The sequence below is a fragment of the Nicotiana tabacum genome, chromosome 22 (genome assembly GCF_000715075.1).
Source record: "Nicotiana tabacum cultivar K326 chromosome 22, ASM71507v2, whole genome shotgun sequence".
NCBI lineage: Eukaryota > Viridiplantae > Streptophyta > Magnoliopsida > Solanales > Solanaceae > Nicotiana > Nicotiana tabacum.
This window is the reverse complement of record NC_134101.1, coordinates 99466397-99489186: the sequence shown is the minus strand read 5'-3', so window position 1 is coordinate 99489186 and position 22790 is coordinate 99466397. Positions and strand designations below refer to the sequence as shown.

General features: G+C 38.6%; 1 protein-coding gene across 9 annotated transcripts in view; it reads left to right on the top strand.

Moving 5' to 3' along the window:
• Window positions 1-229: 229 nt before the first annotated feature.
• The window catches only part of LOC107783927 (uncharacterized), a 54138-nt gene continuing 31577 nt past the window's right edge, over window positions 230-22790 (top strand). For 3 of the 9 annotated variants that reach the window (XM_075243606.1, XM_075243607.1, XM_075243603.1), the window contains exons 1-10: window positions 230-468; window positions 551-634; window positions 2251-2338; window positions 3806-3914; window positions 4266-4364; window positions 5621-5663; window positions 8531-8602; window positions 8747-8842; window positions 8996-9241; window positions 15244-15427. In XM_075243606.1, the coding sequence (XP_075099707.1) occupies window positions 551-634; window positions 2251-2338; window positions 3806-3914; window positions 4266-4364; window positions 5621-5663; window positions 8531-8602; window positions 8747-8842; window positions 8996-9241; window positions 15244-15427 (1021 nt within the window). In that variant the 5' untranslated portion in view covers window positions 230-468. Of the gene's footprint in view, window positions 469-550; window positions 635-963; window positions 1084-2229; window positions 2339-3805; window positions 3915-4265; window positions 4365-5620; window positions 5664-7563; window positions 7924-8530; window positions 8603-8746; window positions 8843-8995; window positions 9242-15243; window positions 15428-22790 lie in introns of those variants that run through there. The other 6 variants (XM_075243611.1, XM_075243610.1, XM_075243608.1 and 3 more) reach the window with 5 other exon arrangements.

The following is a 22790-nucleotide window of genomic DNA, read 5'->3' as shown; positions in this document are numbered from 1 at the left end:
TAGGTACAATGAGCTTATCCATTATATACTCTGTTATGGATAACATTACTCTCAGTAGAAGATTATTCATATCTGGTATAATAGCAGCTTACACAGCAACTTGTAGTAGCAGCTTACACAGCAGTTTGCAGTAGCAGCTTACACAACACCTTGCAGTACCAACTTACACAGCAGTTTATACAGCAACTTCCGTTCTTCTATAAATAAAATAGATCCCAGTTCATTATGTACGTCAGTTTGAATTTGAATAATATATCAATATCAAATTTCTATCTATACTAGTCTTTACTTTACAATATTTATTTTATAACAATTTTGAGGAAGTAGGAGAAATGCAATCTTTTATATCACCCCTTTCCAAATAGGAGTATATTTTGAATATCCTGGGAAAAAGAGTTGTTGAAGCGAAGGCTTTGTGAAAACCAAAACCCTCGATTACTCACTGTTTCCGGCGATTACCCTATCACGGTACGCCCCAAATTTCAGTATCTCTATGTTCTGCTCTACACACTCTCTCTCATCTCGATATCCGTTTGTTTGTTTGATTCAGATGCATCAGAATAGTGGAGCCGCCGATTTGGCTCAGCTTCAAGCCACCATGCAAGCAATCGAATTCGCTTGCACTTCTATTCAGGTCATTTTGTCAACTAGTTTTGTCATATCTGTAACTGTTGTTGGTTTGGTATGTACTGCTTTTAGCAGCCATCTTTTCTCGAGTAACTTCTCTTTATGATCCAAAACACAAGCTATTCGGTGAAATTAAGTGATGGCAAGTTCTAAGTGAGTGCTAAACATTTTGGTTTGTGCCTTGTTTAGTTGAGAATTGTGAAATTAAGTTAGTCTAGTCGTATTTATTCTTGTGGTATTGGATGTTGTATAATTCTGAAGGCCTTATAAAATTGAAATAGGCCCCCTTTCCATTCTTTTCCCTTTTGCTGCTGATAGGTTCCAGAGACGAGCTTCAGTGCCACACAATTTACTTGATGATTGTTCCATGATTGATTAATCCTCATAACCATATCCATATTACAAATTCTACAATCAAATCACAAATGTGGACATCTGGACTATGTTTGAGCATCGGCAAGTATTTGACCTTAATGACTTACAAGTTGAAAAAATTGATTTCATGCTATCTATTGCTGTAGCTCGCAAAGTTCATATTGTTGTTTCCTAGTTATATTTTATAAGCGGGTATTCTTTTTTGGAAAGTAAAGATGTGCAGAAAGTGGCAGAGTTAGCAGTTGAACTCTCTCATAAAGAAGCTTCTTAATGAACTGGTTTTTGTTACTTCTTACTCTATTTCTGCTTCAGTTTTTCTAGGTTCGCTAGCACATTTCAACTTTTTTGCTACTGCGTTCTGTTAACTCTTTCCCAACCATTCTTCACGTGTTAGTGACAATTAGGAATTTTTTCATTTTTCTAGTAAGAAAGAGCATTGAGCTTATTCTCCATTATCTTTGCATAAAGAAATGCTTTTCCTCCTTCCTTTAACATGTATTCTTGTTCACGTTAATACCTTTAAGGACCTTGAAAATGAAGTGACACTCAACAGAAAAATTTCTTTACTCTCTTACTCATCATGTGTCGTTGAGCTTTTGTTCTGAAAATTTTCCAGGGCAATTATGTAATTAATACTCTTTCTCCCAGTTTAGATGGCAGTCTGTCCAATACTGTTCTATATATATATATATATATATATATATATATATAACTTTCACCACTTTCAAGAATACAGATTCAATTGACTATTCAGGTTTTAAACTGCAATATTGTTGTGATATTTTCTCAATTTATTAGCTTTCAACTTTACTTAATAGTTTCTTCCACTACCATTAATTTGATGTATAAGTCAAGTTAATACCTTAAAGTAGTCAAGCAACAATTTGTAAAGTAGGACGAATGGGATAACTCTTTTTGTCCCCTTATTTAATCGTAGGTGGTTTTTATTCCATTTACTACATTACAGGTTTCCCTTTACATATGCACAAAAAAGCCTTTAGCCTTCCATTGGAAGTGTTAATTATTAGAAATATTTAAGCGTGGACCATATAGGGAGTTTGGTTCCTCAAAATATTATAGCCCTGTATAGGTTATCTAGCTCATGGCAATTAACTAGAAAACTTGACTGTGCTAACGATTTTAATTCGGATACATGCTTTTTACATTTTTTCTGTAACTTCTTTTAGTGCCATTTCTCTTGGATTGTAAGTTCTAAAGAGCTTGTAGAACTCTCTTTTGTTTTAGCAGATGCATATGAATCCAGCAGCAGCTGAGGGAACCATTTTGTCACTAAGCCAGTCTCCTCGGCCATACCAGGCATGCAAATATATTCTGGGTAGGTCTTTATAATCACCCTCTTCATAGCTGTCCAAAAGTTTCAAAGTTCAGGCTCACTCTATCAACATTGCATTGTTTCAAGAAACAAGAAAAGGCAAGCATATGAAATGAAAATCATTTTTCTAGAGGAATAAAAAATGGCGATAATATCCTGTCTTTTAGAGTTGTCTTATTGGATGAGGATGTTTGCTCTCGTTGTGTCTATCAGAAATAAATTTGCTAAATTAGGCGACCTTCCACTTCTATAGAGTTGGCTAGATGATTTCATAAGGTTAGTTACGTCTTAGTTGTAGTGTGGTTGAGTGACTTGTTTGCTTGTTAATGATGATAGGGATGTCGAAAAATATTTTGTCATTTAAATGCATCTTGATGGGATTAGTAACAAACCTTTTGACTTAGTGAGTACAGTAAGTTTCCATAACTAACGATAGTATTAATGTTACATAGCCGCTTCTTTGTCTAATGTGGAAACATGACGTGAGGCAAAACAACAGTGCTTTTGTTTCCTCCTAACAAGTCGTTGTGTTGCAATCATATGCAATGCTTTAAAGCCGCGAGGAAATTGTGAAATACGAATTCATTTCACTAAGAAATGAATGTTGATTGATTGAGTAAAATAGTACAATGTAAACGTAGACATGTGGTGTAGGGGGATTGCCCTTGCAAAAGATTCTCTTTGCTTGATGACTTTGACTACTCATATGTCTTAGACAAAAAACCAAAGCTATAGTAGTAGACTAAAAGAATGTTACAAATACACAATAGGAAAATGAAGCTATATACAACGAAAGTGGCCCTAAGGCCTATGCAAGTACTCCGAGTAACTTGTACTGGCAAGATAGAATTTCATTTGGTTAATTTGGTCTAGGTGGCTCTTGGTAGGGCTGCGCCCTTACTAAGGGGCATCTAGACTATATCTGGCATTGGCTGTGGCCTATGCTGTTTGTGTGTGGGCATTATGGGCTCTGCCTGCGCACGACTGGTGGGCTGATGTTAGCACAAGGCACTAAGAGACTTCAGAAGACACGCCATAGGATGAGACCAACAGTTAATTGGGCACCGGTGGAAAGTAGTCCATGACATAAATCTTGACATCCAAGAAGGGAATGCGGAAAGAGAACATGATGATAGTTTTTATCCCGACAATGATTTGTTAAATATGTACGGTCCTCCATTCACACCGTATGTTCTTTTTCTTTTTTTACCAGTATAAGATGGTCTAAATGTTCAAAAATTTCAAAAATACCCCTTGCTCTTGTCTATTTTTATATTACTGTTTTGCTGTTGTAGAATCTGCAACTCCTCTAACCACACACGACACTATACAATCTATTTTTCTTTCTTAAAGAAAGAAAAATTTCTAGATACATGATTTTCAGAAGTTGATTAGTAACTACCTCGATAGCTAAAAATGCTGGTAACGAGTTCTTCTATTTATCGATTAATGCTGCTTTTATTTTACCAGAAAATTCTCAGTTGGCAAATGCAAGGTTTCAGGCTGCTGGAGCAATTCGAGATGCAGCTTTAAGAGAATGGGCATCCCTTGAGATTGATGACAAGAGGGGGTTGATAAGGTATGCTGTTGTTTAAATGAATCGAGCATTGTAGCTGCTTTGGCTCTATATAAGTTCCATTTTTCTATTATTTTGAGATGTGTACAAATGAGAAACAATTTGAAATATTATCTTCTTAGATACAGAACTCTCGTGCTGATGAGCTTAGGCTTTCTGTTATTTCTATAGACCTTTCTCATCAATGGTGTCTGCATCTGTACAATATAAAACTTACCCCATCCTTTTAAAGAATTGTTTTCTCCTCCCCCGTGCCCCCAACCAAAAAAAAAAAAAAAAGGAAAAAGGAAAGCAAAAGGATTCGACACATCCTTCTTCTCTGGCGGTGTTCTCAAATTTAGTCATTTACTGCAGCTTTTGCTTCCACTCTGCTATACAATATGCTAGTTCACCTGAGGGATATGTTCAAGCAAAAGTTGCATCTGTAGCTGCCCAGTTGATAAAAAGGGGCTGGTAAGTGGCTCTATATTGGAAGTTTGAAGTCATGCACATCATAATTCACGCATTATATATTTGTCCTGCTAATGCTAGCAGTTATGTGATCACAAAAGTAGCTCTTTTATGCGCTTGAACTTGCTCAATTCTGTATACACATATCTGAGTCCGTTCACACATACATACATTGTATTATAGTTATTTGATGTACTAGGATTTTTGTGATTACATATAGTTGATGTACTGGGATGTTTGTGATTAAATATCTATTAAGGAGATCGTCCCTAGAGCCTTGGTCTAACAGTAAGAGCGTAGTATTAGGCCCTTGATAGGAGGGTTTGGAGGTCGAGAATTATGGTAGAAGGTTAGTTGGTAGTCGAGCGTTTTTTTGTTCCGGACGTGGGGTTTCAGACAGGTTAGTCTGATAGTGTCTTATTCTTAGACTGCCAGTATTTCATGCTGTTTTCCTACTATCTTGCCGCTCTTACTGCTTGTTGCTAGTAGCTTCCTTCCACCTATTTTTGATACTGCTTGTTTCTATTGTTGCTTTTCATCCTCTTGAGCCGAGGGTCTACTGGAAACAACCTTTCTATCTCCTAAGGGTAGGGGTAAGGTCTGCGTACATACTACCCTCCCTAGACTCCTCTTGTGGGACTCCACTGGGTTTGTTGTTGTTATTGTTGCTGACAAATCCTGGTATTTGGTATTTGAGTGCAGGAGGGTAGAGGGACGGGCGCATTATGCACCGAGTTTTGTTTCGTACTGTGTGCCATATGCTCTCGGGGATTTTTTCGATTAAAAGAAAAAGAAAGAAAATTTAACAAGAAGACTATTATGGATGATAGTAGAATATCTCAACAAGGGAAATACATATGTTATTGTGGTTGTGATTGCTGGCTTAGAGTTAAAAAATATATGTAAACTGGGAAACAACGGAGGGATTCTCTGTAAACTGGAGATTGTGCAAGATAAGTTAAAATTTACAAGGAAACCATGATTTCATATGAAGCTTTCATATTTAAGCGTGTAAAGGATTTTTCTATTTCTTGAAAATGAATGAGTTTATTTTATGGCATCTTTGATCTTTTAGTTTTAAGGTGCGCTTGTGTGCTATTATCATTTCCTTTGGTTAGCATTCATGCGCTTGGCCAACACAGATATTATCTTTAATATGTGCAGTTCCTCAATTTGGATTTTGTGTACATGATATCATAAATTTCCAAGCAATAGGGATTTAAAAGCTGTTCATGACTGGTGCTTGTGTCTCTGTATAGGATAGAATTCAGTGCTGCTCAGAAGGAGACATTTTTCCTTGAGGTCTGTCTTTCAAGTTCATAATTTTGGCATTGTATGAATATCTCTTTCTTGTTTATACCCTGGTCCAGGTACATACTTTTCTTAAATTATCCATCACTATTGTCTGAATACATATTTTCTTCGATAATATATTAACACATGGTTTGTTATTGTTTCCTTTAACTGAGAAGTCTAGATGGTTTCATGATTTGGGTATCATAAGTGATGTACTTTCACAAAGTGAATTAACTAGACGAGACAGACTTATCATAGCGCTCAAATTCCACCTAAACTCAGAAACTTGTCTTCCACTTGAAATATAAATCGACTCTACTAGAATCACCCACAAGGTATCGTAAAAGTGATCTCTTATACCTCATCATAAAATGTGATTATGAAGCAATCCCTTGTTTCCACCACAGATTTCTTCTCAACCTGAGATGACAAGTGGTTAAGTTGTCAGTTGTGTGTTGATACTGTCATGTTATATGAACTGTCTCAGGGACACAGTACAAAAGCAGCTCATGAGCTGGTTGGACCAACTTGAGCTGCCTGACAACTCTCAGAAAGCTTGACTGATCTCAGACCTCCCTTGCCTTTTAGACAGGAGGGGCTGGAATCTTTCGTGGATCCTAACTCTTGGTGATTCTTTTTTTGCAATAACTGGACCTCCCTCCCTGCCTCCCATGGGCATGGTGTGAGGAAATGTCCATCATAATTAGCATTTCCTCTGAAATTTTGCAAATGAGAAAATGCTCGATCATCCTGACTTGGGTTTGATGTTCTCTGGAGTCTAGACATATGGGTTTAAGCTCCAATGATCAGCACACATTCCAGCAGCATAGGCCTTCTTGCTTTTAAAAGATACCAGAGAGAGCCTTATGCCTTGGGTTGCAGCTGAGGCATACATGGGCAATAGGGCCTTAAGGGTCATTTTTGACAGTGATGATTTTTGACATTTATGTGCAAGAAAACAAAAATCTCAGATTTATTTTGGGGGCACATAGAGCTCTCTTGAAATGGATTAAATAAAAGATACCTAAAAAAGGTTAAAATCTGGCTCTACCTTATCCAAATGAGCATAATGCCAGTTCTATGAGCGGTTATTCATCTTAAAATATTAGCATGTGATAGTGAATGTTGGACCTCTATGGTCAAATACTCTTCAAGAGGAATGTTGTAGAAATGCATAGATGTACTTTCATACAAGAAAATACAATTTTGGAATCGATGTGAATTTAGGTAAAAAGTAAAACCAGAACATGATGGAATCAAAGGATTCCACAGGTAAAACTAGCTAGCTGGATTAAGGCTTAGCTTTTAATACACTTACATATGCTATGATACTTGCCAAGAGTCTTTTTATTCTGATTAGGGGCTTGTATGTCTATGTAGAGATAAGTGTGATACTCAGAGACCGTTTGAGAACTCGTGTGTTGTCTTGAAAGACAAATTAATAATTATTGGAATGTAATAGGAGTTACTAGATAGGATTGAGTACAAATGATTCATATATCAGAACCCTAATAGTTTGAAATTGAGGCGTAGTTACTAGTTAATTGATCAGTTGATATTGCATATATCATGTCATCAGCAGCCCAGTTATGAAAAATTGGGCTATTGGATATCTAATTAACATTTTTAGCATGTACTTTTTTTTTAAAATATTAACAGTCCTATTTAAATTCGAAGCCAATTTATTGAAGTCTTTTCATAGTTGAGTATTAATTTAATGGGAAGCTTCAGCTTAGCTACCTGTGCCTGTCCGTTCTCTCTATGCTTGGGGAAGCTTTTGTTTCTTTAATATCCTTTATGTAGTTTTATGATAACTAATTATTTAATTGTTCCTTAAATATTGCAAGTTTTACCCTCCATTATGGTAAGCCTCAAGCACTGCCGTTCTCTCTCAAAACACATTCAGGCGCAAAAAGGTACCAGTGTTGCGGAGCAGACTCAAAGTGCCAGATAATTTGATAGAGCATGACTCGTTTTACATATGCAAAATCAAGATGAAATGTCAGAGTTACTTGGGTCGTCACAGCTGTGGAATAAGAAAGGTTTAGGGTTTCTTTCCAACCTAGAGTCTCATTGGAGCACTCATGTTGGGAAAATGGATCTTGGACCTAACTTCACCATAAATCTAGCTCATGAGCTGAGTATTTTAGGGACCATATAAGAACTACACTGCAATACTATGATGAGACTTACAATTAGAAATACAAGCTTTAAAAATGGCAAGTCACCTAATCAGAAGGCAGAAGACGTTTGTTAGTCTCGGAAGGTAAACCATAGAATGCTAAGAGGCAGTTGATAGTGTTACATTTTCAAATAGAGGCTAGATGAGAATAACGTGATCCACTGTGCCCTAAAAGTTCCAGCCACTAATTCCTAAGTATAAAAGTCACTTAACAGGGGAACAAGAAACTGCCGGCTGGCCACTGTTCCCCCCTTGCACACAGTCCCATGAAATAGAAGTTTCCTCTCAAGTCGTTTCTCTTTTAGTGAAAATTATGTAAACCATCAAAGATGGAAGCTTTCCCTAAAGATTATTTGTGTGTCATATCAGCATCAAAGTTCTCAATTTTCCAGAAGTACATTAAGAAATATCTCCCAGAATGAGGCCTATAGCCTTATGCCATGAAGAGTATAGGATAGCCCCTCTTCCCCATTATTCTTGCACTCTGACTATGTTTAGTCACAGCTGTGTCTTTTGATGCTACAGTAGAACAAGTGATAAAATTTTAGTAAGTTGAATGTGCTAAATTTCTTTCTGCGTTTTTGCAACAGTGACATACTCGATAATTATTTTTGAGAAGGATTAAAATGGCACACTCGATTATGGTTATCCTTTTTCAATGCATGCGATCTTTATTCTTGTGTTATGACAGGTGAGACAGGCGATAGTTGGCAGCCATGGTCTTGATGTGCAGTTCATTGGATTGAACTTTCTGGAATCCTTGGTACATCACACATACAATATCTTGTAACTTTAACATGAAAGCCATTACCAACTGTTTTATATTTCCCATCTTTCATGTGGGTAAAATCAAATCAGTATTTAGTCATAATATTTTCAGTTGAAATTTGTTCTGCGTCTTTTTCAGGTATCTGAATTCTCACCTTCTACTTCAACTGCTATGGCCCTTCCCAGGGAGTTTCATGAGCAGTGCCGAGTCTCTTTTGAGTTAGAATATCTAAAGGTTAGTCAGTTGCAATTGGCGCTGATATTTTTTCCTGACTTGGATACAGCTTCCATCAGGCCCCTCCGTTCAGTTTGCAGTTTCTTATTTTTCACTAAATTAATATGGTTCACATGGGTTCTTTTCCCTTTTTGGTGTATTTCCAATGTGCAGATGTTTTACTGCTGGGCACAAGATGCTGCTGTTAGTGTTTCCAATAAAATAATTGAATCTGATTCTGCAATTCCCGAAGTTAAAGTTTGTACAACAACATTGCGTCTGATGCTTCAGATCCTCAACTGGGACTTCAAATATGATACAAACATGCCAGACAATGCAAAACGAGCCATCGATGTTTTCTCTGGTGGAGTAAGGGATGATGTAAGCTCCTCTAAGAGGACCGAATGTAACCTAGTGCAGGTAATAAACTAGTGATGCACCTGTGATCTCTTTTTTTAATTGGAGAAGGGTCAAAAATACCCTTATTTTTGGTAAGTAGTTTAAAATTACCCTCCGTCCACCTATAAGTCCAAAAATACCCCCACTGTTATTTCTATTGCCAAAAATATCCCTCGATTTAACGGCATGCATGCCATAATTGTAATGTGTTGGCAGCGTTTTATTGGGCCATGTTACTCGTTTTAGTCCATACATATGGGTATCATAAACCTGACGCTTTTTCTAACCCGCCCCATTTATTTTATAACCCGGTTGAAAAAAGAGGGATGCCACCTTCTTCCACCGCAACAATCGACAATCGACACCGACGACATTGGTAAAATAGGGAAACCAAAACAAGTAGTATTTTCCCGCTTATTTGCACCAAAATGAAAGGATGAAGACCCTTTAACTTCAGCTTCGACTTCCCCTTGTACCTTATCTTCCACAATTGCTGCTACCGTCACCTTTTCACCTGCAAAACGCCTTAGAACTTGCCAACTCACTTATCCTCAGAACAAACTTTGAAGCTTATTTGACCTTTTCCCAAATAAGAAAAACACATTAAATCTAATGTTTGGAAAGAACAAAACAAGATGATAGCATTTTAGACCTCCAAGATGTTTGATAGAAACTTTAGTTATACTCATAGAATTAGGCCGACAGAGGTAAAGGATGCCATGAAAAATATGAAGATTCGAAAAGCTTGTGGCCCAGATAGTATCCCTATAGAGGCTTGGAAGTGTCTTGATGAGGTTGGAGTAGTATAGCTCACCTAGTTATTTAATTCTATACTAGGAAGTGGTAGGATGCCTGAAGAGTGGAGGAAGAGCCTCCTGATTCCAATCTATAAGAACATAGGATATATTCAAAGTTGTGCGAACTATCGTGGCATTAAACTTATGAATCATACGATGAAACTCAGGGTAAGAGTGATTGAGCATAGACTTGGGAACACAACAAGAGTGACTGGGAACCAGTTTGGATTTATGCTTGGTAGATCTACAGTTGAGGCTATATTCTTGCTAAGAAGTTTGATCGAAATTTATTGCGAAAGGACGAAAGATCTACATATGATGTTCATTAACCTTAGAGAAAGCATATGATAGAGTATTACAGTGATGGAGAAGAAAAGGAATTCATATTAAATATATAAATGTCTATAAAAATCGTATTTGATAAAAATGTGTCGCATAGACTTATAAGTTCTATAGAGCGATTGTTAGACCAGCTATGCTGTACGGAGCAGAGTGTTGGCCAATCAAGAATTCACATGCTCAGAACATGAATGTAGCAAAAATGAGGATGCTTAGATGGATGTGTGGGCATACTAGGAGAGATAGGATCAGGAACGAAGATATACGGGGCAAGGTGGGAGTGGCCTCATTGGTGGACAAAATGTGGGAAGCAAGGCTGCGATAGTTCGGGCTTGTGAAAAAAAGGAGCACAAATGCTCCAGTGAGGAGGTGGGAAAGGCTGGCAGTGATAGACCGAATGAGTGGTAGAGGTAGACCGAGGAAGAATTGGAGAGAGGTGATTAGGCATGACATGACCAATCTTCAGCTCACCATGGACATGACTCTATATAGGAAAGCATTAGGGTAGATGGTTAGTAAGTAGTCGAGCATTTATGAGCAATATCATTATTTGCTCCATCTTGTGTGGGAGAACTTGGTTATAGTTTAGAGCACCTTATTTGCTCCATCTTTTGCTTTTCAGTATCATTATTATTATCCTATTATTGTTTTATTCCTTAAATTTGTTACTGTTGTTTTTCTATATTTGGGTATCTTTACTACTTTTGCTGGCAGTACTTTTCCTTTTCTTTTTCACCATTACTTTTTACTCCTGTTTTTCTTAAAACCAGTTTTGAAAACGCTTTTCTTGAGCAGAGGGTCTATCGAAAATAGCCTTTCTACCTCTCACAAGGTAGGGGTAAGGTCAGCGTACACCCCATCCTCCCAGACCATACTTGTGGGATTTCACTAGGTTTATTGTTCGTTGTATATAGTTGCCATAAAAGACATGTATGAAGGAGTTGTCACTAGGTGATAACAGTAGTAGGAGATGCAGAGGAATTTCTCGTAATCGTGGGTTTACACTGGATTTTGCATTCAACCCCTACTTATTTACCCTAGTTATAAATGAGCTAACCAACGAACTACAAATAAGGTCCACTGGGGTATGCTATTTGCTTATGATATTGTGCTAATTAACGAAACTAGTGAGGGTGTCAACCAAAAGCTTGAGAGTTAGGGTTTTAGGATAAATAGAAGTAAGATTGAGTACATGCACTGCAAGTTTATTTAGCATGAGAAGAGCGAAGTTGAGGTGAGACTAGATGGGATTGCGGTGACAAAATGAAAGCAATTTAGATAGCTAGGCTCGTTGTTTCAAGAGAATGAAATGATCGATGAAGATGTTACTCGTAGGATTGAAACCGGATGGTTGAAATGGAATAGTGCTACCGAGTGTTATGTGATAGAAAGATGCCTACCAAAGTGAAAGGTAAGTATTGTAGACAAACTATAAGACCCGTTATGTTTATATAATAGTGAATGTTGGGCTGCTAAAATCCAACATATCCACAAGATAATTGTTGCAGAAATGCAGATGCTAAGATAAATGTGCACTGACCCAAGATTAGATAAGATTAATGTGAGAATGCACGGGAGAAAAATCAATTTTATAACAATGATACAATGAGCCCAATATATAATATATATTCTATTCCTACAACATGTGGGACTAGAACATATTCTACTCCTACTACATATGGGATTAGGATTATTTACATATAACTATCTAACACTCCCCTTCAAGCCGGTGCCTATAAATCATATGTATCGAGCTCGTTACATATGTAACGAGTACGAGGACTAGCGAGGGACTTAGTTAAACATATATATGCAAGCTGATCATTCAACTTCACTATGAGTCATGCCAAACTCTTGGATAACTTTGTTGAACTTACCAAACCAGACTCGAGGAGACTGCTCTAGACCATAAAGTGATCGGCGCAAGCGACATATAAGTCCGCTGAGCAACAAAACTAGGTGGTTGCTAATAAACAGAAGTTGGCGGAAAAGTCGCCGAGAAATTTGAAAATAGTGAGACTAAGTCGAATTCCACACTACAAAATACGTTCTAAAACACCATCAGAAAACATAATCTTTTTTGGAAATTACTGTTCACGCTAGAAAAAAGTGCACTGTTCACTTCGGAAAAAATAAAAGTTGTCAGAATTTGATGTAATTTATATGGGTAGGCTCGGAATCACTAGACAAGTAAGTTATCCTAAAGAAATATTGTCAAAAAGTGGCTAGAATGGCTCACACACGCCGGTAACGTTACTGTAGCTCACCGAAAAATTCCAAAGTTCTCGAATATGTAGGAAATTATACTGGTGTACTCGGAATCACCGCACGAAACAACTGGCCTAAATAAGTTTTTGAAAATTCTGGTTGGTAAGTGCTCTACGCGCCTGCTCGGGTGTCAAACACGCTCGCCGGAACCCTAGTTCTGGTGGTGTGTGGAGGCGTGCCAGGGACTTTTTGCCGTAGCGATTGACTGGGGTTTTGTTGTCCAACTTTTCCGAAGAAGATGGTAGTAGTTGTTTTCACACAACACTTATCGATGAAGGTCAAGGACAACTCGGTGCATTAAGCTCCCGTTATGCGCGGGGTCCGGGGAAGAGAGAACTCAAATCAATCTTGAGTCGTCAATCGGATAGATGCGCGGTGACTGATTTTTCTGTTTCGATGCGACTAGGATTTCTGGGGTTTGGTCGCACAAGGGTTTCAGATCTGATGGTGGTACTGGTATATGCACATAAACACTACAGCAGTGATGAACCCCGGGAAAAAGACGAAGTTGTCGGAAAATTGCATGACGAAGAGATCTTTCTTCGTGGATGTCGCTGGAGTGACTCACATCAACATTTTTCTCACCGAAGCTCTGATACCATGTGAGAATGCACGGGAGAAAAATCTATTTTATTAACAATGATACAATGAGCCAATATATAATATATATTCTATTCCTAATACATATGGGACTAGGACATATTCTACCCCTAGGATTATTTACATGTAACTATCTAACAATTAAGAATGACCATATTAGCCCGAAGGAGCAAGTAGCATTCATTGAAGATATAATGAAAGGAGGTCGCTTAAGATGGTTTGGTCATATCTAGCGTTGACCTACAGATGCATCGATCAATAACTGTGAAACTATGGCCAGGGAAGGTGTCAAGAGGGTTCGGGGTAGATCTAAAATCGCATGGAAGAAAGTTGTCTCTAAAGACCTACAAATCCTCGAAATCATGCATACTTAGCTAAAGATAAAGCACAATGAAAGAGAAAGATCCATATAGCTGATACCTACCATTTGGGAATAGGTTTTAGACTCGACAGAAAACTTATATTATTATCATTATTAAAAAAAAAAGGGCAGCCCGGTGCACTAAAGCTCCCGCTATGCGCGGGGTCCGGGGAAAGGCGGGACCACAAGGGTCTATTGTACGCAACCTTACCCTGCATTTCTGCAAGAGGCTATTTCCACGGCTTGAACCCGTGACCTCCTGGTCACATGGCAACAACTTTACCAGTTACGCCAAGGCTCCCCTTCAAGATATTTTCTTTTAAGTAACTATTTTATATATTTATATATATAATCATACTTTTTTTTATTTTTAGTTTCATTTTTATTTTATTTCGGTAATGATGATGATATGAGTTGAGCTTAAAGAAAGGAATGAGGGTTCATATCTCCGACCCCAACTTGTTTGGGACTGAGGCTTAGCTGTTATTATTGTTTGGAAAGAACGAACTTAAATCTATCACAAACACAAAGATTAAACCCAAAGTTTGGAATCAAGGAATAAAAAATAAATAAATTAACCTATCAAATAGCAAGCATGACAAGGAAGCTCACCTTGATGAATACGGCCGCAAATTCTAAGAAGAATTCCAGGAAAATAGTGATTCCTTATAGAGAATAGCAATCTATTGCTAATGATGATAAGCTAAAAGTTTTTTTTTCTTTTCCTCACATATGGAAGAGTATTTGTACTAGAAAAGTAATTCTTAACGCCGTCCCAAATTGGCCCACCCTCCCAGTGCCATTATTAAGCTAATAATAAAGACCTAAAGATCCACTTGTAAAGACTAATTAATAACACGTGGCAATCATATCTCACTTATTATGATAAGTTCCTAACTTCCTATGATTTTAACTAATAGAATGTGTCCCGATTCAGCTCAGATCGGCAAGTGATGGGCGTGTTATGTTGACAAGCCAAAGCGATTGACCAATCTTGAATCTTCTTACACGTCTCCTTCCTTGAAGCCCATATCTACTCCGAGGAATTTCTTGACCAATGCATTCATGGCCTTTTGGATCTTCTTGGCTCTAGCTCTTGTAATTGGCCCACTTGGCACATGGATCTCTTTGCTTGCAACTTGATCTAGCTGGCTCATGTCAATCAAATAGTGGGTTGTGGACGTACCGGCAATGGAAAGATTCTTTGCAGAGGGCTTAGCTGGCTGAGCTTGTGTTTGGTTAGGAGTGCAATGTGTTGCGAGATCAGTCTGCTTTAACACCATATGTGGGATGGAGGAGTTGGCCTATATATGCTGCAAATCCATTGAGCTTACCTCATGATAGCTGCTAGACTGATCTTCACCACCACTGGAGAGCTCTATATTTTGTTTTCCTCTAGGATACCGGGTTTTCTTCTTCATAGTGATGAAATTTTTATTCTTTTAAAGTACCTACAAATTCTATTTTCCTGTCAGTTACGGGTGCCTGCTTGAACTATTAAAGAAATGGAATATGTTGCGATGTAGTTTCTTTTGGTGTAACAGTTAATAATTTTTTGCTCATACATTGTGCATTTACTATTGTTGGATTGTTTCTACTAGAGATTCTAGCTACTAATCTTTTTAGCAATTTATGTTTCTTGTCTTCATTGTTTATAGCCTGGATCCTCTTGGCGGGGTATACTTGTGTCAAGTGGTCACATTGGGTGGCTTTTGAGTTTTTATGGAGCACTGAGGCTGAAGTTTTCATGTGAAGAATACTGGCTTGATTGTCCTCTTGCAGTCTCTGCGCGAAAGCTTATAGTGCAATTCTGCTCCTTGTCCGGGACAATATTTCCATCTGGTACTCATACTAGTTCACCATCAAGTTTGTGGTTACCTTTTTTTTTTGGCTACATTATTCCTGACTCTTGTGATAGATGTGGTACATCTCTGATTGAAGTTGAGGATGTTTGCTCTTCATGATCGTCAACTCATGTTCATTAATGAGAATCGAGTCTTGATCATATCGATAGTGTGAGAAATTAAGACAAGAAAGGAATAATCGAGTGAAAACTTAGCTTGATTATTCCCTCAAGATGTCGGATTTAAATAGTGAATGTACAAGATCTAAATTAGGAAATGATCAATCTAATTAATTCTAATTGATTTACTATATCATGTACAATCTTCTTAACATCCCCCTCAAGCTAGCGCATACAAGTCGTACATATCAATCTTTTAACAAATGTAACTAAACGAGGACCAATAAGGAACTTGATGAAAATATCCATAAGTTATCATTGGAATTCAGGAACACCGTAACAATGTCTCGTGAGAATATCTTTTCTCAGATGAAGTGACAGTCGATCTCAATATGTTAAGTCCTCTCATAGAATATCGTATTCGGTGCAATATGAAAAGCTACTTGATTATCGCACACAAGTTTCATCTGACTAATATTTCCAATTCCAATTCGGTGAGCAACTGTTTGATCCAAACAAGCTTGCAAGTTGCCATAATAATTGCTCGATATTCTACTTTGGCACTAGACCGAGTAACCACATTTTGTTTCTTACTCTTCCAAAACATCAAATTACCTCCTACCAAAACACAGTATCCAGGCGTAGACTGTCTATTAGAAGGTGATATTTCCTAGTCAATGTCTATGTATCCAACGATCTGCTAATGGCTTCGATCCCCAAAAAGTAGTCCTTTGAGTAGGGCTTTGATCCTCAAAAAGTAGTTCTTTTGACCGGGGACAATTTTATATAACGAAGAATATCGTCCCCATGACTATTACATGGAGAGTTTGTAAACTGGATTACAACACTCATTAGTAATACAATGTCAGATCAAGTCATTGTGAGGTAGTTTAACTTATTGACTAGTTGCCTATATCTTGTAGGGTCATTAAGGGACTCCTCCCCCTGTCGTGACATAAGCTTAGCATTAGATTCTAAACCTATGTGTGAGAAGTAGCACGCGAAATATTATTAATGATACTTAGAATTACATTGAGCGCTACTTATATAAAGACATTACATAACACTAATACCTATTGTCCAATGTGGGACACTAGTATATTACTATATACACTACTATCTAACACTCCCTCCTTGAGCCGGTGCATATAAATCATATGTACCGAGCTTGTTAAAATATAATTAATACGAGGATCAGTGATGGGCTTAGTGAAAATATCTGCAAGCTGATCATTTGACTTCACGAACTTTGAAAGAACATCTCGTGAGGGTATCTTTTCTCTAACGAAGTGACAGTCAATCTCAATGTGTTTAGTCCTCTAATGGAACACTGGATTTGATGCGATATAAAGGGCAACTTAATTATCACACACAAGTTCCATATGACGAATCTCTCCAAACTTCAGTAGCAACTGTTTGATCCCATTTCTTGATATTCTGCTTCTGCACTAGAGCAAGCAACCATATTCTGTTTCTTGCTCCTCCAAGATGACCAAATTACCTCCTACTAAAACAAAATATCCAGACGTAAAATGTTATCAGAAGGTGATCCTGCCCAATCAACATCTATGGATCCAACACAATCTGCTCATGTCCTCGATCCTCGAACATCAGTCCTTTGCTTGGGCTGATTTTATATATCGAAGAATTTGGACAACTGACTCGCAATACTCAAAAGAAAGGAAATGTCAGGTCTAATCACTCCGACGTATCAACTTACCAACCAACCACCTATATCTTCCAGGGTTGCTAAGAGGCTCTACTTGTCCTGGCAGAAGTTTAGCATTCAGATCCATACGAGTGTCAATGGGTCTACAACCTGTGTCTAAGGCATACTTTTACTGTAAAATAACAATATCCGAGTTAGACTGAGCAACCTCAATACCTAGAAAATACTCCAGTCTCCCGAGATCCTTATTCTTATTCTGGAAGCGCTGAAAGAGATGTTGCTTTAATAGTGATACCATTCTGATCATTGCCGGTAATAACAGTATCTTCAACATAAACCACCAAATAAATACGCCGATTTGTAGCAGAATACCTATAAAACACAAAGTGATCAGCTTCACTATGAGTCATGCCAAACTCCTGAATAACTGTGCTGAACTTACCAAACCAGGTCAGAGAAAACTATTTCAGACCATAGAGTGACTAGCGTAACCAACATACGAGGCCACGAGACTCCTCTTGAGCAACAAAACCAGGTGATTGCTCCATATAAACTTCATCCGCAAGGTCACTATGAAGAAAAAACATTCTTAATGTTCAACTGGAGGCCAATGGAGCATTCATAGAAAAAGATGGACATATGCTATTTTAGCCACGGGAGAGAAAATGTTATTATAATCCAGCCCAAATATCTGAGTATACCCTTGGCAACGAGGGGGCATTAAGCAGATCAATCTGGCAATTCAGACCAACTTTGACTGCATAAAACCAATGACAACCAACCGTAGATTTACTTGAAGGAAGAGGAACAAGCTCCCAAGTACCACTCGCATATAACGCAGATATCTCGTGAATCATAGCCTGCTGCCATCCTAGATGAGATAGTGCTTCACCGGTAGACTTCGAGGTGGAAACAAAAGATAAAAATGATACAAATGTGTAATATGGTGATGACAGACGAGGATAAGTTAAACCGACATAATGGGGATTAGGATTAAGTGTGGATTGTATATCTTTTTGAAGTGCAATTGATGGACTAGGAGGAGACAAAAGAATAGTAGGTGCAAGGTCCGGTCCGCAGGACCTTTTTGAAGTGCAATCGTTGAATTAGCTAGGCCTGATGCTGGAGGCGGGCGATGACCATAAGTCAAAAGTGGTGTTTATGTGGCAGAGATGTAGGATGTGTAATAGTAGACTCCTCAAAAGCCGACATGGGTAAGACTTTTGTGGCTGGGGATGTAGGAAGAGCAATAGTAGACTCCTCAAACGTCGGTATAGGTAAGACCTTAGATACATCAAGATGGTCAGAAGAGGTAAAGTAAGACTGAGACTCAAAAAATGTGACATCGACTAACTTAAGATACCTACGAAGATATCAGGTGAGAAGCAACACTATTCCTTATGAATCCGAGAATAACCAAGGAAGACACACTTGAGAGCCAACACTATTCCTTATGAATCCGAGAATAACCAAGGAAGACACACTTGAGAGCCCAATGAGCTAACTTATCTTTTTGAGGGACTAAGTTATGAATGAAACATGTAGTCTCAAAAACACGAGGGGGAAGAAAGTATAAGGGTGATTTAGGGAAAGTTACTAAATGTGGAATTTGATTATGGATGAAAGATGAAGACATCCTATTAATCAAATAACAAGCTTTGAGAATTGCATCGCCCAAAAAATGCAGCGGAACATGGGACTCATTGGGACTGAATGAGAAGTGTGCGAGCAGTCTCAATTAGGTGTCTATTCTTTCTTTTTGCTGCTCCATGTTGCTGAGGAATATACAAGTAAGAAGCTTGATGAATAATTCCTTGAGAAATCATAAATTGCTCAAACTAAGAGGAACACGTAAGTCATTATCTCTATGAAAGTGTGGATAGAAACACCAAACGGATTTTTTTATTTCAGCACAAAAACTCTGTAATATTAGAAAACAACTCCGAACGATCTTTCGTGAAGAAAAACCAAGTACATCTTGATAATCATCAATGAGACTATAAATAACGAAATCCCAAGGTTGAACTGACTCTACTAGAATACCATATATCAGAATGAACTAAAGTAAAACTAGACTCTACATGACTCTCAGTAATACTTGAAAAGTGGCTCGGGTATGTTTCCTAAGCTGACACGATCACAATATAATGTAGAGAAACTAGATAAACTAGGCACCATCTTCTGAAGCTTGGATAAACTCATATGTCCCAAATGTGTGTGAATTAAGTCCGGAGTATCTGTAACTAGACATGCTGTGGAGGAATTAGAAGAGTTAAGGTAGTAAAGGCCTTATGATTCACGCCCTATGCCAATCGTTTGTCCCGTACTGCAGTCCTGCATAACAAAAGAATCATAAAGAAATAGTAAACCACAATTGAGGGCATGAGTTAAACGACTAACGGATGCACGACTTAAAGGACAACCAGGGACATAAAGGACAAAATCAAGAGTGATACAGGAAAAGGGGATTAGCTTGTCCAACTCTTTTTGCTTATGTTTGGAAGCCATTGGCTAAAGTAACATAGGGAAGAGACCATGAATAACAAGAGATTTATTACCAGCGACAGAGAGACTACTTGTAGAGATGTCTGCTTACTTGCTCGATACTAAAGGAACTCATTAAATTCCTTTTCAGATAAAGAAAACCCTTGATCACTTGCAATATCGGTTTGAGCAACATGAGCATTTCTGGGTGGCAGACCATGCAAAGAGTAGCATAATTCACGAGTGTGTCCAAGCTTATTACAATGACTACACCTGGGTCGAGATCTTCTAAACCGACCTCTTCCTCATCGATTCTCTATAATTTGAGATGTTCGATTTTCTAGTTTTGAGATGCGAGAACAGATGAGTCAACTGTTTATGATGAGATCATTGGTGGTGCAACAAGGTGAAGTAATTGAGAGAATAATTCGTCGACAGTAGGAATGGTAGGGCTAGCCAAAATCTTGTCACGAATTGAATCTAAGGTCAGTAGGAAGTCCAGCAAGTGTAAGAACTATAAACATCTTTAGTCGTTGCTCCTGTTATTTTTCAAAACTAGCATACTGGCATCAACTTCTCAAATTCCTCCATGACTGGCTGTACCTGTCCCAAATAAGTAGACATATCCAATTTCTGTTTCTTTAAGTTTGTCATTCGAGATGTCACATCATAAAAACGAGATGTCATTAGTATATAAAATGCGAGCCTTTACTAAACTAAATAACATATCTAGGATGGACGAAACATGGGCTTCAACTTGGAAGCAATAGATTGCCACATAATACTACATAATTGAGCATCAACCTTCTTCCAATGTTCTTTTGCCTTTTCATCTCCATCACTAGCCTTTTTGGATAAGTGATCTTGTTCTTGACCTTTGTACCACAACTCAACCGAGGAAGCCCAAGCTAAATAGTTTGAACTTCCCATTAAGGGTTCCAAAGTAATCATCAAACTTGAATTTTCAGACCCCGTGTTTTTAGAATAAAAAATCAAATACCAAAGAAATTGTTGGATTGAAGAGAGTTCTGCCAAAAAATTCCTCAAGAAGTGGTTAAGAACCCTAGTATATTTGTGAACATACGCCTTATGCAAATTGGACCTTGAGAAGGCTTTTGACCATGTCAATTGGGAGTTCCTGGATTTCATTATGATGCGGATGGGGTTTGGGGCAAGATGGAGGGGATGGATCAAGTTCTGCATTTCCTCAGTTAGATTCTCTGTCCTGGTTAATGGTAGCCCGTGTGGTTTCTTTGGCAGCTCCAGGGGTCTCAGGCAAGGAGATCCCCTATCCCCCATGCTATTCATTCTAGTGATGGATGCTTTGAGTAAAATGATGGATCGAGCGGCGGGCGGAGGCTTCTTGAGAGGATTCTGAGCTTCGATCGGGGTGCCCAGTGCCCGAAGAGTCTCTCATTTGCTTTTTGCGGATGACACCCTGGTTTTCTGTGATGCTGATATGGATCAGTTGACCTACCTGAAGCAGGTCCTGCAGTGGTTTCAGATAGTATCAAGTTTCAAAATCAACCTTGGCAAGTGTGAGATTTTTCCGGTGGGTGAGGTTGCTAACATTGATGCTTTGTTTTATGTTCTCAGATGTAAGGTGGACTTCCTTCCCACTACTTACCTAGGTCTCCCATTGAGCGCTTCGCATAAGGATACTACGGTTTGGAATCCAGTGATCGAAAGGGTTGGAAAAAGATTAGCAGGCTAGCAGAAACGGTACTTGTCAAAAGGCGGAAAGGAAGTGCTCATTAAAAGCACTTTATCGAGTATGCCCACCTATTACTTGTCCCTGCTGCAAGCTCCTGTGATGCTCACAGAAAAACTGGAGCGGATTCAAAGGAACTTTCTATGGGATGCAGCGGATGGAACTACAAAGTATCATCTAGTGAATTGGCAGAGTCACTTCCCCAAAGAAGTGGGGTGGACTTGGAGTAAAAGATCTTAGGGTATTCAACAGAGCTTTGTTGGGGAAATGGCTATGGAGATTCGGGGTAGACGAGCATGCTCTATGGAGGGAGGTCATAGTAGAAAAGTACGATTCCACGGGAGGGGGTTGGAAGACCAAGGCAACCACAACACCTTTCGGGTGTGGCATGTGGAGGAGCATCATGAAGAATTGGGAATCCTTCAGTGGCAACATCTCTTACAGGGTGGGAGATGGAAGGAGAATCAGCTTTTGGAATCATAGGTGGTGTGGAGAGGATACTCTGAGGGTCTCCTTCCCCCACGTCTTCAGAGTTTCAAACCAAAAGGAATTGATAGTCCAACAAATTCGTAAGGAACATGCGGGGGGGGGGTAGTATGGGACCTCTCATTTAGAAGGAACATGCAAGATTGAGAGATTGCGGAGCTCCAAGATTTATCCTCAGCCATCTTGTGATTCTTGGAGATGGGGCTTGCGTGGCGATGGTCTGTTCACCGTAAAATCCTTTTACCAGAGTATGTTGGTGAGAGAGGAGGCCTCTTTTCCATACTCCTCGATCTGGATTCCTAAGGCGCCCACGAAGGTGTGCTTTTTTGCATGGCTAGCGGCAAGGGGAGTGATTTTGACTGCTGAGAATCTGCGAATGAGGGGAATTACACTTGTTAGTTGGTGCTATATGTGTAAAATTTCAGGGGAAGAAGTTGATCATCTTTTGTTGCATTGCCCTGTGTCCTCGGCTTTGTGGAGGACGATCCTGAACCTTTTTGGTGTTCAATGGGTGATGCCAAGCACTGTAAAGGAAATGCTATGTAGCTGGGCCGGTTTCCGTAGAAGAAGAAAGCAAAAGGCGTGGAATTTCGCCCCGTTAGCTCTCATGTGGATAGTTTGGGGGGAGAGAAATATGAGAGCTTTTGAGGGGATTGAGTCTCCTTTCTCACATCTTAAGAATAATCTTTTATCTTTGATCGCTTTTTGGTGCACTTATATAGCCCCCATTTATATAGAAGACTGGGCGTTTTTTGTAGAGAATCATGTTCTGATGTAAATTCTCTACTTTTTGTTATACTTCTTGTATACGGGAGTTCTCTCCCTTTTGATTAATACAATTTACCTTATCAAAAAAACATACGCATTACAATGGCGTTATTCTACCACTAAG